This window comes from Citrus sinensis, chromosome 5 (assembly GCF_022201045.2).
Source record: "Citrus sinensis cultivar Valencia sweet orange chromosome 5, DVS_A1.0, whole genome shotgun sequence".
Taxonomy (NCBI): Eukaryota; Viridiplantae; Streptophyta; class Magnoliopsida; order Sapindales; family Rutaceae; genus Citrus; species Citrus sinensis.
Window position 1 is genome coordinate 26646301 of NC_068560.1, and position 17392 is coordinate 26663692.

At 33.0% G+C, this 17392-nt stretch overlaps 2 protein-coding genes and 1 long non-coding RNA gene across 3 annotated transcripts; 1 reads left to right on the forward strand and 2 right to left on the reverse strand.

Moving 5' to 3' along the window:
• Positions 1–24: 24 nt before the first annotated feature.
• On the reverse strand, positions 25–2903 carry LOC102619373 (gibberellin receptor GID1C). The gene is made up of 2 exons (XM_006471873.4): positions 2575–2903; positions 25–1686 (listed from the first exon to the last, which is right to left on the reverse strand). Exons 1-2 carry the CDS (start codon positions 2611–2613, stop codon positions 691–693), a joined length of 1035 nt encoding a protein of 344 aa, XP_006471936.2. The 5' UTR covers positions 2614–2903; the 3' UTR covers positions 25–690.
• A 522-nt stretch (positions 2904–3425) lies between these two features.
• LOC127902051 (protein FAR1-RELATED SEQUENCE 5-like) lies at positions 3426–5550 on the forward strand. The gene is made up of 2 exons (XM_052440437.1): positions 3426–3979; positions 4348–5550. The coding sequence occupies exon 2, from the start codon at positions 4359–4361 to the stop codon at positions 5475–5477; it is 1119 nt and encodes a 372-aa protein (XP_052296397.1). The 5' UTR covers positions 3426–3979; positions 4348–4358; the 3' UTR covers positions 5478–5550.
• A 772-nt stretch (positions 5551–6322) lies between these two features.
• Positions 6323–8506, reverse strand: LOC102623487 (uncharacterized). The gene is made up of 2 exons (XR_371789.4): positions 8125–8506; positions 6323–6748 (listed from the first exon to the last, which is right to left on the reverse strand). It is a non-coding gene; the product is annotated as an uncharacterized LOC102623487 (long non-coding RNA).
• Positions 8507–17392: the final 8886 nt, after the last annotated feature.

A 17392-nucleotide genomic window follows, 5' to 3' on the forward strand; every position in this document is an offset into this window, starting at 1 on the left:
AACTGTGAACAATGGACATAAGACTACAGCAAAACTACCACATTTTCTCAATGTTATTATATTTACAGTTACCAAGCAGTAAGGCACAAATTAGGCACAGAATACCAGAATTGAAGTCGAATAAAGAAGAAAATGAAAACAGTTACAACAGATAAACGATCGTCTTTATATATACTAATACATGTATACACATAACAGGATCACAACACCACGGAAGATTTCCCATCCATGTTCTTGAAATTAGCTTATATAATATGAGCCAGGGACCGAACCCAATTGATCGGCCACCAAATGTTATACCAATACTCAGTCTTCCTCTCCATTGTGGCTGGAAGCTAGAGCGAGCACTCTCAAATTTTATGGGTTTACTAAACTTAGTCAAACAGTTCATGCTGCATTAAAGCTTCATTGAACTATATCACCCACGTTCAGATGACTGCATGTATAACAGAACACATCCACATCCAGCTAGTTGCCGAACTAAATTTTCTGGCCCTGATAACCGAGTGCCTCAGTCTAATCATATCTAGAATTTGACTCAGGCACCTTATAGTAGAACACCACCACAATTAGTAAAACAGAATAGCATAATACTAGACAACTATATAAACTGCAAACAACCTTTGATTAGCCCAAGTGCAATCTAAAGCTTCTGTGTGGTCGACTGCCCATTGGTAAAAGTTAAGCATATCAATAGTTACAACTCACAAAATTACTTATCTCGTCCATGACTGTGTAGAAGTGACCGTTATTAGGCAAGAAATAGAACCCGATAGTTGCCTGCTCCAGATATAGAAGTTTTACATCTTGGCCAGCCTTCTTCAGGCCTTCCATGTAAGCTAGTTGCCAGTCCTGAATGAGATCCAAACCAGCTACCACAACAAGACTCTTAGGGAATTTCACTCCTACAAGATCTATACCTTTTGGACCAAATGGATTACATGCCGGATGATCCCTATCTGCTCCTTCAGGAAGATAAGCTCTCCAATACCAGTCCCGATCTTGGACAGTGACAAAATATTTTCCATCTAATCTCTTCTCAGATTCAGTACGCTCCTGCCCACCAAACATTGGGTTGAGCAGTATATTCCCCAATATTTCGACTTCTGATTCTACTGCTCTTAAAGCAACATGGTGAACTATGTTGCCACCAGAGCTATCCCCAGCCAAGTAGATATGAGCTTTAGAGTCCTTACTTTGAAGCCATGATCTCGATTTAGCCCACTTTAGAACTGTCCATCCATCATCATAAGCACAAGGATATCGATTTTCAGGTGCACGCCTATAATTCACAGAGACCACAACAGCCTTACAAGTCCCGACGAGTCTGCGACATAAGATATCATATATGGCACTATTTGCAGAGGAGTGTGCAAAGCTTCCTCCATGGAAGAAAATTATTACTGGCACAACAACCTCAGAGCTCACAGGCTTCTCCAGCTCGGCAATATTTGGCCGATGCTCTTCCCCATTTGTAGGTCGATAAATCCTGCAAAGTAGGTTGGTGCCACGGTCAACAATGACATCAAAGGAAAAGACACCATCAACAGGATTTGCATTTGCTGGGACTTTCCGGTCAAGGAACTCTGCCAAGTGGCGATTGAAAGTGCCATCAGGACGACGAAGAAGATTGTAAGCCAACTTAAAATTAGAGATAAGAACCCATGTATGCAATGGAACCACCATCTAGACAGAAAATCACAGGATCAGACTTCAACTTCATGCCAACATATTACCAAGATTTGTAGCTATCCAAACAGAAGTTAAGAAACTGAAAACAATATAAAAGAGAAGAGCTATAGAAACCCCAGATATGAACAATCACACACTTTAATTACATAGCAGAAAATCAAGGAGCAGATGCCAATATGGAAGGGACAGAAGCAAAAGTCAAGGCTCTAACCAAAAATGCAAATCAAAGGTGCCCTCCAAATTAAATTGATCAAATCCCCCCAAAAAAAATAAATAAATAAAAAGTGATAACGATGATAACAATAGTAAAAGAAACTCATAAGCAAACCCTCCAATAATCCTTTTTTTTTTCTTTGGTTTTTAATAAGACCCTCAAATAATCTTCAAAATCTATCAAAAACCTACTGAAAACAGCTTTAAACTGGAAGCGGAACTGGTGACTTTTCAACTTCAGCATAAAAAGAGAAGAAAAGTAGAAGCAATGGGGCAAAATCTAAACTTTAGGCAACCCAGAGTCTTAAAACCAGCCATAGCATCCTATGACAGGAAATCAAAACCAAAAACAAAACAATCCCAAATTTTCAAGAAAAAGGGCAAAATATTCCCCTATCAAGAACACAATCCCAGAACCCAAATAACCATATACAAACGAACAATAACAACAACAAACCAGTACAAAAAATCGACATATGCATCATTTCCCCCAAGAGGCCGACTTAAAATCAGAGAAAATTTCAACTCTCAGAAACCAAAACACTGATCAAATCCATATACCGACAGCAAACCCATCAGGAGTTTCAAATCTTTCAACAAAACTTTGAACTAAAAAGATCACAAAATGAACAAAATAAGTAAATTTTCCAAGGGAAAAGAAAAACACACCTTGGAATCATTGAGGTTCACTTCTTCACTGGCAGCCATCAGAACTAGTTCTCCAAAAAACAAAATCCCAAAATAACGATAAAGCCAAAAACTTTTGAACACAGATCCTGTTTAAAGAGCAGCCCACTTCATCAGTTTTTCACATACTTTAATCCCCACTTCACAAAATCATCAAATATTCATTCACTCTACTAGGATCGCGCTAAATAAAGCCACAAACTTCCAATTTTTCGGGCTCTCATTCACTATCTTTTCAGAAAAAAAGTAATAAGGTGGCAGTAATCACTTACTGAAAATATTATAAAATTGCTACAACTTTATAAAATCTAACTGCAATAAAACAGAGAGAGAGAGAAGTGATGTGATAAGAAGGGAGGCGTAAATTAGCTAGAGGTTAAAGACAAATACTAAAGTGCGCACAACAGTGAATGGGGACAAGATAGACGACAAAGTGATCGGCCGAAAGATAGCTGGTAAGTGGGACCCATGTGATAAAAATTGGCAAATTAATTACTAATTCGTTAATATGTTTTGTTATCATTTATGTCTTTTAAGAGTTTCTATTTTCATTATTATTTTGGTCGTAATAAATAAGTGGAATTTATTTTTTCTTTTTCATTTTTTTTTAATTTCGAGAAAGAAACAAAGAAATAGAACGGGACAGGACAAAAGCTTCCGTGCGTGCGGCCAACGCCACGCCACGTGACGACAAACGGGGTCCGTTCGGAAACTCTTTCCAAGGTCTGCAAAATTTAGGAAAAAAAATAATTAATAAAATAAGAAAATAAACAGACATTAACCTGTATACTGTAAAATTTTGAAAAAAAAAACTAATAAAATAAGGAGCCACAGGTCAAATATATATCAGCACCGATATTCAGCCCACAATAAGCACCACAGTAAGTCCCGAACGGTGCGTTTTATTTGTAATATAAAAGGGCACTGTTTGAACAAGCAAACACACTGCACGCGCATCTCATCTCACGCACGCATCACTCTCACTCATGCATTTCACACCAAGCAACGAGTTCAATTGCAGCCAGTTCTTTGCCATCTTCAAGCTCTGCTCTTCATCGTGGGATTGCTCTGTCTTTCAGTTTTCTCTCTTTCTCTCTTTCTCTCTCGAGCGTGGGTCTCTCTTCGGTTGTGGCTCTCTCTCTCGCCTTGGGTCTGTCTTCGGCAGTGGCTCTCTCTCTCACCGTGGGTCTCTCTCTCTCGCCTTGGGTCTGTCTTCGGCTGTGGCTCTCTCTCTCACCGCGGGTCTCTCTCATCCGGCCTCTCACTCATCTCGCTGCTCTCTCCTTCGACTTTCTCTCGTCGTGGATCTCTCTCGCGCATCTCGTTGGGTTTCTCTTTCTCTGTCTGCCCTGTAGATAGTTGTAGCCGTCGTAATCAATTAGTGGAGGTAATTGGTTTAATTAATGCCCAATTTTGGTTGTAATAATTCCAAATGTGTGAAGATTCAATTGTGAAGTCAAATTTTTATATATTAAATCAATTGCGCAATAATCTTAAGGGTATCAATTGCGCAATAATCTTTATATATTAAATCAGCATCCATTGGAAAATTAATAAGCACATTGGGTTATATATTAAATAAAAAATCACTAAATTCCAATCAAAGGCATCTCGTATGCTGCAAATTCTGCTGGTATATATTAAATTTGTGTTCACAATTTGCATCACTAGTTAGTTTAGTTGTGTGAGGTTGTGCTGAATTATTTGTATTTTGTTACTTTCATTTTGTCAATGTGAATTATTTCAATTTTGTAGAAATAAATAATATGGAAAAAGACATCGAAGTTGAAGAGTTGGAGAAATTTGAGGAGAACGATGAGCCAATAATTGGGATGTCATTTGATAGTGATGTTGATTTGTTTATTTACTTCAAAGAGTACGGTAAAAGAAAAGGGTTTCCGATTTTGAGGAGAACTAGTAGAAAGGATAGTGGTGGGATTCTTAGAAATGTGACTTTTGCTTGTGGGAGAAGTGGTGAAACAAGAAGCAAATCTGTGAATATTTTAAAACCCCAACCTAATGCAAAAACAGGCTGCAATGCTAGATTGGGAGCTGGTTTAGGGGATGATGGAAAGTGGACAATTCGAAGCTTAAATCTTGAACACAACCATGTGCTGTTAACTCCAACCAAATCCAAGTATTTTCGGTGCAATCGTAGCCTCAATACATATGCAAAAAAAAGGCTTGATGTAAATGATCGAGCAGGAATCAGATTATGTAAGAATTATCAATCACTTGTTATTGAGGCTGGTGGTCATGAAAATGTGACATTCATAGAAAGAGATTGTAGAAATCATGTTCAAAAAGAAAGAAGATTGCGGCTTGGAGATGGGGATGCTGCTGCTCTTCAAAACTATTTTATGAAAATGCAAGTAGAAGATAATAGGTTTTACTTTAGTATGCAAGTGTATGATGAGGGACGATTAAAAAATGTTTTTTGGGCCGAGCCAAGGAATAGGGAAGCGTACAAGGAGTTTGGAGACGTTGTTACATTTGACACCACGTATCTTACAAATAAGTATGATATGTCGTTCGCTCCATTTGTAGGAGTTAATCATCATGGGCATTCTATTCTGTTTGGGTGTGGATTGATTTCACACGAAGATATTGAGACATTCACGTGGTTATTTCGAACATGGCTATCTTGCATGTCTAATTCAGCTCCTAATGGAATCATTACAGATCAAGACAGGGCAATGAAAGTTGCAATTCAGAATGTCTTTCCCAATACTCGACATCGGTGGTGTTTATGGCATATAATGAAGAAAGTTCCAGAGAAGCTAGGGGGTTATTTGGTCATGTGCTATTGGATTGGAATTGAGGGAGATGCTGCAAATCTGTTATTCCTTAATTGTGTGCTACTGGAATGGTGGATGGATAAATGATATTCTGTTATTTTTTAATTCTATGCTACTGGAATTCTGATATTCTTTAAAGTGCAGAAATTGTTTTATGTTATTCTGGAATTCTGGATGTATTCTATGCTACTGGAATTCTGTTATTCTTTAAAGTGCAAAAATTGTTATGCTACTGGAATTCTGGAATTATTTAAAGTGCAGAAGTGCATAAATTGTTATGCTACTGGAAAGTGCAAAAATTGTTTAAAGTGCAGAAGTGCAGAAATTCTGTTATTGTACTGGAATTCTGGAAAGTACAGAAATTGTTATGTTACTGGACTTCTGGAATTATTTAAAGTGCAGAAGTGCATAAATTGTTATGCTACTGAAAAGTGCAAAAATTGTTTAAAGTGCAGAAGTGCAGAAATTCTGTTATTGTACTGGAATTCTGGAAAGTGCAGAAATTGTTATGTTACTGGACTTCTGGAATTATTTAAAGTGCAGAAGTGCAGAAATTATTATGCTACTGGAAAGTGCAGAAATTGTTTAAAGTGCAGAAGTGCAGAAATTCTGTTATTGTACTGGAATTCTGGAAAGTGCAGAAATTGTTATGCTACTGGAATTTTGGAATTCTTTAAAGTGCAGAAGTGCAGGAATTATGTTATTGCTTTTTATTTGGTCAAAATATTATAATTATAAATGATTATATTTGGCTTTGCAACAGAGGAAAAATTAATTGATTCAAAGAAGCAAATGACACAGGAGTTATGGACTACCAACAAATTTTTTGCAAAAAAAGGAATATCATTTCCCCATCAATACCAAAGTTATCTTAAAAACTGGTTCAACAAGTCATTGCACTAACAATACATTAATTAATTACACAACTTAAATATAATACATATTAAAAGAGTTATCATTATTTGCGGGACGTATGTTACAAGAACACTTGGTTGTTGTCTTCGCTGAAATTCTTGCTCAAGCAACTGAAATTTAAGAGATATGCATTCGATTTGATGGCCCAACTTGCGGACTTCTGCTAACAACATGTCAATTTTATTCTGATTTATAATACGATCTTCCATCCCTCTAAAATCATTACATTCACTGCTCTTCCAATCATCATCCCATTCAAAAGCCCCACATCCTTTGCACTTCCAAAACCTACGATTCGGATTTTCTTTTGTTCGTGAAGTTCGCAAGACCTTATTGTTGTTGCAGCATTTATCACAAGCTTTCAGTTGTGTTTGAATTTCGTTTGTGCTTGAAGACATAATGATTGAACAAATTCTGTTCAATATACACTTCAACCCAGATTCCTTCCAGAAAGAAAAAATGGTAGCCAATATATTAAAAACCAGCTTATTGATTTTTTTTCTCCCCCCCAAAAAAAGAAATACATCTTACTGCATTCATTCAGCTCAAATAAAATTATTTAATTTCAACTACAAAGAAAACAAAAAGAAGAAAAATATGGTCAAATGAGAAGAAGGGGCATGGCTCTGTTCTTAGAAATGAAAGTGAATTGATGGAGTTGACTAGTTGGGGGTTAGTGTAAGTAACTTTAGACCATCAGCACTTGCAGGATTAGTGTAAGTAATTAAAATATGATGTTATTTTTTATTATCTCTTGTAACTTAAAAATAACTACGGGATAGTAACATAATGGCTAAAGATCTTAATGTTTCAAAACCTTAGTTGCACTATTACAACTCCATAATTAACTTTTTATTTTTCCTACCTGATTTAACATATATATTTGTTTTCCAGAGAAGTATTAAAATATGGTGACTTGATAAACTCAAATATCATGGGTAGAATGTTACTCTACGGCTTTTAACTCAAGTGGGTTGAGTCATGCTGGAGGTCAACCAAAACCCAAAATGTGGAATGAAGAATACTCAGCTCCAAACACACAGCTGACATATGCTTCAGCAGACTCTCGCACTAACTTAATGCGTGCATAGCTTTTTAACAGAAATTCACTTCAGGAATAGCTAAAGCTATAATACTTTTAACCTTGATTCAGGACATAAAACCCCAAGCTTAAACAGATTGGTTTCAACTTGCATGACTAACTTCAACACGTGGAGAAAAAATTTCTAATATGGTAAAATTAGAGATTGGAAGTGTTTTTGTCTGTGCTTACTGTAAGTGAATTACCTAGGGGTTTTAAAGGGCTGAAAGAAATTTTTCTTTAGTTCAAAGCTTTGAGTATGCATACTTAATAATCTAGCAATTATTACTTACCAGTATATCAATACAATATTTTCATCTTTTAGTCCTATAACTTGTTGTATTTGTTAGAAATCATGTCAATACGGAAATCTAAATCAAGGGCACTGCAAAATTTCACACATCCGTCATGTAAAACAAAAGGGCCTTCCAACTAAACTAAAGCTATTTTTCCTGCAATTATGACCCAGCAAACATGAGAGGAACTAGGCAATCACATTTACAATCTTTACTAACTGATGTGATGAATAATCGAAATAAACTAGCTTTTGGATAATGCTATCACTCTCTACTCATCTTCAAACATAAAAGAACAAATTTCAAACTTAAATCTCTCTCTATCACTATGAACAGTTGCAATTTCACCCCTTCCAAAAGAAAATCATCCTTGTCCGGTAACACACAAATAAATAATTCACAATAGTCAATGACAAGCAATACTCACGAAATTTGCCATTACCTACACAATTTGAGAGCAGCAGAGACGATAGAGAAGAGAGAAAGCAGACCCACGGTGAGAGACCAACGACGAGAGATCCACGGCCAGAGACAAATGCCAAGCACCACCGCCGAGAAAGTTTGAGAATAGAGACGACAGGGAAGAGAGACAGCAGACCCACGGCCAGAGACCAACGCCGAGCACCCTCAGAAGGTTTGAGAACAGTGAGATTTCTGTGAGAGCAAATGGAGAAAAGTTGTGCGTCGCGTGAGATGGATTGCACGTGTGTTGGGATTGCTATGTGTATTACACGTGAGTTGGCTCATTTTATAGTATGTCCAAAACGCACCGTTTGGTGCTTATTGTGGTGCTTAACGTGGGAAGAATCTCATTTTCCAATATATATACAGTAATGATTTAGTTAAATAGAAATTAATTGTAAAATTTCTGCATGAACTGACTCGTCACAAAACAGGTCTAGCCAACCCATGTACAATTATATTAAAAATTAGGAAAGAGTTCTTAAAATTAGTTAAATAGAATTTAATTATATTTTATTAATGAAAAGTACGTATATATTATGATCAAGTACTAAACTATGACCTATGAATCCTACACCGTTGGATCATCGGTGCCTAGGCGCTGATTACATTGGTAAGCCGCTTGGGAGCGTAAGGTTAGACGTTAAGAGTGAAGATACAAAATTGTTGGCGTTATCCACCGTTCATTTATGTTGATAGGGAAATCCAAGGGCCCATCGTTATCAGAAAGCACCCTGTCCTTGCTATAAGCCAAGTACACACGAGTACGTTGATAAGGGTAGCAATTTTCTACGTATTCCTGAACGTAGGCTCAAAAAATCACAACCTTTTGATTGGTGGACCGTGAGAGAACGAACACGCCCCAAAAAATATGTTACATGTGATTAATAGAGTGGAGATATTTGAAGATAACCTTTTCTTTTTAATCAATTTTCTACAAATTTATGAGAGATTATTAAAAATTTTGAAAGGCAAAATTTAAATTTATAATGAATAATACAAATTCAATTTTTTTTGGGTTCTACCACTCATTTGTACAGGAATTTAATTTAAACATTTTTATTTTGGAAGCCTACATGCCCCTTTTATTTATGAAATATATTTTTGAATGTAAGACAACCTACTGATAATTGTTTAAAAAATCTATTAAAATTTTACATAAATTAATACTAGTTTCGTTATCTATCTCTACTTTATGATAACTTTAATTAAATTTATAATAATTTTGATAGAGATAAGATTTTCTTCAAGATATTTCAAATAAAATCTTCTCTCACTCAAAACAAAATTAAAACGCAATGCAAACAATGTAGATGAAATTAAGATAATCATAAATTTAATTCGAATATCATTTGGTCTAATAAGACGCTAAGAGTATCATAATAATTTTATAAACCCATCTAAATCAAAGTCATTTATAGACTATAATTTGTAACTCGTTCTTAAAGAGAGTGTTTATCACATATAAAGAAACAAAAATATTTCCATAATTAGAGAACACTTTGCTATCGTGCTAGGAGGTTGTTGCGAGTATTAAAGCCACTCTAAATTAGAGGTTATAATAGGAAAATTTACATCCGAGATCATCATTCCGATGCCTAGAGTAGTAAATAACCAATAATTTGGATCAATAATGGGTTCACTAGGCGCCATACACAAAATGAACCAAAGAAGCACTTGGAAACTTATAAATAAAGGTCGTTTTCGTGAACTTCACTATCAATACGGTACCTCTGGGGGGACTTTACTATTATTGAGAAGCCCACAATGCACAGTATTTTTTGGAAGCACTTGTGTGGTGTCGACAACTAGCAACTGCTTTTGGCTTTTTTTGGGTTAACCTTTTTACTGTGCATTCCAAGGGGTCAGATTTTTATCTCCACGCGTATTTGTAACTCATGAATAACTTGTAATGATCAATTAGTCTTAAATATGGTGGTTAAAAAAAGTTCTTTAATATCCAAGTTAGCCTTTAATTTTGATTAACGAGGGAAGAAAGAAAAAAAGGTTTCTCTCTAATAATAAATAGTATTTTTCAAAGGTTAAAGTTCTTTTTTTCTTTAGAGATGAGCCTCTTATTTATAGATGATGGATGACGTAAATTTAAGATTTTATGTTGAATTATTGTCCTAATGACATATACCATCCATCATTATTATATACGTGAATGTAAATTTCATTGTGCGGAAACATACATATTCGTTTTGTATATGCTTGTTTTCCTATCTTTATAACTTTGGATGTAGTTTTTTTAGATCATAGATTTTAAAATCAGCATGAGTGTAATTCATTCTCTTATCATTTTTGATAAGTTTTTGAGAAACTTTATCTTAAGTGTTATTTTTCTTGAAATAATTTCTTTTTATCTAAAAGAGTGGATACGTTTTGTAACGTGGTGCCTTTGAGATATGGCACCAACACCATCAAAACTTACAAAATTTTTTTTTAAAAAAAAAAAAAAAAAAAAGCAAAATTGCCAGGATATCATCCTCCCTTCACGACTCCACACTTTGACTTTGTCAAATCTAATGTGCTTGTACGGACCATCACCGATTTGGTAGTTCAATACGAGAATCTGCACCTTAAAAGTTCAGAGAAGTAGATTTTAATCTTACTATTAAAAAGCTATTGTTAAGAATTAATTATTCTCCTCTTATTAATTGATGATAGTAATCAGAAGTTCATATTTTCTCCTATTAACAGATAGAAGTAGATAGGAAAATTAGAAACAAAAACGCCTATGGACCAAATCTCACCACGTCCTCACATATGCTTTATTTATTAATTTGATAATTACATATCCCTCTTCTTTTGGCCTTTTTTCTATATTCTTTATTCCTTTAATCTGTCTATGGATAGAGATGGCAAAAAAACCGGCCAATCCATTTGAGTCTGCAAAAATCCACTCGCTGTAGGTAATTTTATAAATTTTAACCTTTAAGCATGGTTGGTATTTTAAACTAAAATTTACTGTGGATTGCAACTAGTTTAGTATTAAGAAAAATCTGTCAAATATATGCACGGTATATGCCAACCCACATTCTTTATTTTTAATTATTTATATTTTTAATTTTAATCATAAAAATTATATTAAAAAATTTAATCATAAAAATATATGATTAAGTTTTTAACTTAACCCCCCCCCCCACACACGCGCGTGTGTGTGTATTTGTTTTTTTATTTAGCTAAAGTTAGGTTTTTATTTTTTTAAATAATTGTTAAGAATAGTTGTACAAAACTAACTTATTAATGTTGTTGATAATACTTGTATAATGATTAAAAGATAGAGTAATGCATTAATATTAGTGATGATGATTTGCCTACGACAAAAATATATTTATGTTATATTAATATATTATATTTTGTGTATTTGTTTTAATGTTAAAATCTTTTTTTTTATTTACATTGATAAAATTTAGAATTGATTATCATATACAGATTTTTTAGGCTATTGTCATAAATTTATAGTTTGAATTATATAATTTAATTTTTTATGTATTATTAAAAGTATTTTTTTAATATTTGTAATTTTGAATGACAAAACCCGCAAACAATCTGTTGCGGGTTATGGGTATGTTTGGTAATTTTTAAAATTTACAACGGATTTAAAAAAAATAAAAACTCATCACAGGTTGCGAGTAAATTTAGTAATTAAAATTTTTTACAAGTGCAAGTTTGGTAATAACAAACCCGCAACGGGTAGTGTTCGTAGCATTCCTTACCTACAGTACATGTATCAATTCTGTCCTCAACTGTCAAATGTGTGTTTTGAGTTCTTTGATGTGTTGATTTTTTTTTTTAATTTGTATGAATGTCTGACTGATGACTAAGAAGGTTGATTTACTGAAAGAGTGATCAACTTGTCGTTCTTATAACCTTATTATTCACGTAAATTGGTGATAATTTGTATTTTTGTGCCAAACTGAAGATATGGGGATATAATGTTGTTGTTGGAATTTATCGTCATATAATCTAAAGTCCCACTATTGAAAGTTCTTCGTCTACATCAACTCATCCAAGATTAATAATTAACATTTTGGTTTGTATATGCTTTTAGTCAATGTCGTTATTACTAATATCGTTAATTTTATTGGGCAAAAAAAAAAGCTTGATTTTTTGTAATACTTTTCATTCTTGGTAAAATTAATTAATTATCATTTTTTATTTGGGTAAACGCTTGATCAAGTGGTTTTTATCTCTTAAGTTCAAATTATTTAATTACAAAATTTGAATGAAGTAAAATTAAAATATTATCATTTCATTCTCCAAGTTAATTTGTTAGTCTATAGTGGCATGAAACAGACCCAGATATTTTATCATTAAATTTTTTTTTTCCAGCAAAATGAAATATCATTTAATTTTATCATAATATTATTACGAATGCATGAATATAACACAAGATTTGTGGAAACTCAAATAAGAAGATCCAACTCTTGAACAACTATCAAATGAAATTGTGACAATATTATACCATCCACACAGCAGTAATGGCAAATGAAACGAGTGAACATCGATTAACATTTATTAATTGGTAAGTGTTGTCACCAACCCTTCGCCATTTGTCGCACTGAATTTATTTTAATTTGGGAGTTTGCTGTTTCGATACATTATTAGATTAACTGTAGAATGATCATTTGCAGAAAAAAACAGTGATGGTTAATCATTGTGAAGTTGACAATTGAAAGAAGTTTTTCTGCTGGTAAAAAATTTTTGCAGAGAAAATGAACCCGCATAATTGAATTTGTCTGCAATCATTAGTCATCAACAAGGGCGAAGGACTTCATGCATTGATACCAGAAAACGTGTGGGGTACTTGTTCTCAATGCCAATTATATATGTTTTACCCGTCTCACTGTCTTATGCCTTGAAAAAATAGATTGGGTTATTTTTAACCAGTACCCAAATATTTCAACATTTTTTTTATCGTACACCCACTTGTTTTGACAACTATCACCACACACCCAAAATGTTAAAATTTTATGTTAGGTAGCGTTTGTTTTTTTATCTGAAATCTGAATAAACTTGAATTAATCTGAATTTTGAATAGATCTGAATGTCTGAATCTGAATAATATGTTTATTTTTTTATCCGAATATCGAAAAATAAGTATTAAGTTGTTTGTTTTTTTAAACTTAAAAAGCTGAAAATATGTACATTTACATTTGTATCCTTATTAAATTTAAATGTTAAATAAATAATAAATTAAATACCATAATATTTTAACATTTATAAGTAAAACTATATTCAATACCATAAATTTTAAATTTTATCGTATATAATATAAGAAAGAAAAAATAGGAAAATTTTTATGTGGTGCAAATATCTATGGGTGAGTTTTGGAATAGACATGAAAAATAAATTATAAAGCAGGGATATTTTTGAGATTAGCAAGTAATTGACTTAATTCAGATTTCTCCATTAAGTAAAAAGTTAAAAAAATTGACTTATTTTATTAAGTCAAAATTATCTAAAAAGTCTCATTAAGTTATAAAAACAAACACCTCTAATTAACTTAAATAATTAAGTTAAGTCACTTTAAATCATTAAGTTAAAAAATAAACTCCACAAGTTTAACGATCAAAAGGGTAAAACAGGAAATGCAAGTATGTAAGAACTAAAATAATAAAAATTATATTCATTTCCTTCTCCGTTTTCCTTTCCTTTTTTTAATTTTCTTCTCCATTTCAAACATAAAACAAAAACAATGCAAGGGTAATTTGATGTTGCCGAAATCCGATGACCGGCAACAAGGGTTGTTCGCCTTTGTTCTCCTCTGCCATCTTAAGTTTCACAAGCTGCAGCGTGGTCGGGGCAAGTGCAAGCAATTTGGCGGCGAAAATAAGTGGCGCACAAGAGTCGTGAGATGCTGGTAGCGGCAAGACGGCGGCGATGCTGCTGGTGGTGTCACGATGGTGGGGATGGCGGTTGCAAAAATCATAGCCCTTGATGGTGTCCCGATTGTAGAGATGGTGGTTGGTGGCTGCAATGCAAAAATAATAAAACCTAAAATTTTAGGGCATCTTTATTTGTTTTGTGGTTATTTATTTGGTATAATAAGTATATTGAAGTATAATCTCTACTATAAATTTGCTTTGTCCTCACTTGAAAATAAAATTTATATGGAGATATTGAATTAAATAAAATTATAAGCAAAAATTGTTTATTTGTTTATTGTTTAGTTTTATTATATTATACTCTTAGATTTATATTTTTATTGTAAATTTTGTAAATTAGAATGGGTAATTTTGTATATGCACAACCAAATCAATTCAATTTAGATGTATTTTAGTCTTTTCAATATATAATAGCTTATGCCGTTTTACTTAACGGCAAAAAGTAACAGAATGGGTGTGCACTAATAATTATCAAAACAATTGAGTGCACGGTAAAATATGTTGAAACATTTAGGTACTCGTTAAAAATAACCCAAATAGATTTCATTACTTGAATTGTTTAACCCAAAAGCTTAATCAATATGCATTTCAGGGTCTAAAATATAGATTAAAACAAGTGATGAAAAATAAGTTAAAATAAAAAAAATTGAATATATAGTCTCAAAGATAAGTCTAAACGATAGATCCCCCCACATGGCTGAGACAATTCCAAACATTGAGTTAAGATAATTGGTTCGAATCAAAGTAAGACATTATCTAAAATGATATTAATTAAACTGTCTAACCTATGAGCGTGTACACAATAATATAATCAACAACATTAAAGGCAAGCCTCAATAAATTTTAAAATAGGTTCATACGTGCCATGTGAAATTTCATAACTTATTTTTTGAAGTTATATTACAATCTATTCATATATTACACTATGGGTTAATAAAGTAATAGTATAGTCTGAGAATTTGTCGACTGTAACATTGAAAATAAAACCAAATAAAAAATGAGATCTATCCCACATACGTAAATATTTAGAAGGAATAAATTTTTATTATTAACATAGAAGAAAATATAATTTACCATCCAAAATCAAGTGTAGAAGGAATAAATTCTTTATAATTAACATAGAAAAAAAAATATAGTTTACCATCTGATCAATGGCCTAAGTGATGATTCCGTGTATATTTTAAAGGCTAAATTTTAGATTTTCTCTACTCACAAAATGATAATTTTCAAAATAACTCTAAAATTATTATGGACTTCAATTTATCTTTATTTTTGTTCAAAAAGAAAAAAAAAGGAGAATTGATAAAAGTTCTTATTTTTATAAGAAGTAGATTGTGATTTACAATAATTTTAAAAAAATTTAAAAATTATCATTTGACGAGATGGATAGTCTAAAATTAACCTTATTTTAAAACTGGCCAGGAAATTTGAAAAATATGGGCACGGCTGTAATTTAAAAGTACGCGGATAAACAAAATGTGTAAAGGAAAATTTTTGATTGATTGATTGATTTGGGGGTGGGGGGCCAAGCCTCTATTTGCCGATTCCGTAAAGCCTCAACGGACATGCACTGACACATTTGATAGAAAACCTAATAGATCCTAGAGGCGGAACCTATGAAATGTAGGTTTTTAAATTGTTTACTAGGTTGAGAATCTAAGCTGCAGCCTGAAAATAATGCAAGTGGATGCTGGAAAGCAATATGAAACAGGAAACTTTGATTCACATATCCAAATACGTCCATTAGTACTTGCTTCCCTTTGCCAGCAGTGAAATGTAATGTGACCAAATGGGGTAATTTGTTCAGGAATCAACATAGGATAGAGACCACAGAAGTTATGTTGCTCTATTCCAGGGGAGTAATTATGTTAAAATTCATGTCTTTATTAGAAAGAACTTTGTTCAATGTGTAACTTTTTAAGGTTTAATTTCTGTTTAACCACTATATCTACACAAGAGCACCCCTATTTAGCACTTCAAACACTGGGGTCAATGGGGGGTCACGCTGGTGAAATTTTTTTATCAATTTTTTTGTGTTCCGGATGGTAAATTGGGGAGGGTTGAAACTTTCAAGATAATCAAACACACGACATGGTAATGTATGGGAATCAATATAAGATAGACTATAGAAGCCAATGTTGTCCGTTTTCAAGGGTGTAATTATGTTTGAAAGGTATGAGTCCCTTGAAAAGATTTTTGAGTGAGGGTTAATTTTCGTTTATCTTAGATAATTGATATTTTTTAATCTGAGTGTCTAAATTATTGAAGCAAAAAAAACAAGAAATGTTCCAACTAAAGTGAGATTAACATTTCATTTTATGTGATTTCATCATTCACGTGATAATGTCACATTGATTGACATATCATTTGGGATAGCGAAAAAAAAAAGAGAATAACAGTATTACCTTAGTAATAGTGGAATAATATATACGGGTGAGTCTCTTTAGAGGGTTACTAAGAGTATTTTGAATACCAATGCAAGTATAGGAGAACATAGGATTGACTCAAAAGGAGTTGTTACTTTGACATTTGTCATGAGAAGGTTACATGAATGACAATTTAACGATCTTGAGACTGATAATAGCCATTACACAACCCATCATCAATTGTTGATGATACTTATTCACAAAACTTCAAACTTTGACAAGCCATGCACATAATAATTATGACAAAAATATTTAATGATTAGAATAAACAACTTTTTGTAGGAACAAGTTTGACTTTGAGTTTTTTTTTTTTTTTGTGGGTAATTTCTTGTTGATGATTTTAAGGATTAAACTATCAATTCAGTAGGTCCAATCAACCTCAACCACATGAAAAAATATGGCCCAAATCCAGCTCATTGTTCTCATGACCCACAAAATAATCAATCGTTCAGACCATTTGCAAAGGGCCGAAGCCTTTTGCTTGGGCCAACTCTACATTCCTATTGCTAACAGGCCAGTTTTCTTTTCCACTTTCATGTTTTCAATTGATGATTATGCCAAATCATCTTCAATTTCCCAAAACTTAATTTTTTTAATCAATTCCAAAACCTAATTTAGTATACTATTTTTTATTCTTAAAATATAGGGTCAAGGTTGTCTTCCATTCTTTATATTCTTTTAAGTGACAATGTAGTTTTAGTTTATTTTGAATGAAAAGGAACCCCCACTAAATAATTTGGTAATTTTTAAAAACCTCCCCTGAGGTTCGAGGCTGTTGCAAGTAAATGGCCAAAATCATTTTATTTGTAAAAGACCCCTTACATTTTAGTTCCGTTTGGTTGTCGTTTGACTAATTGGGGGCATTATTGATATTTTGTATTGTTATCAAAGAGTTGCCGTTTTATTGCCTTTAGCATAGAGTCATTTT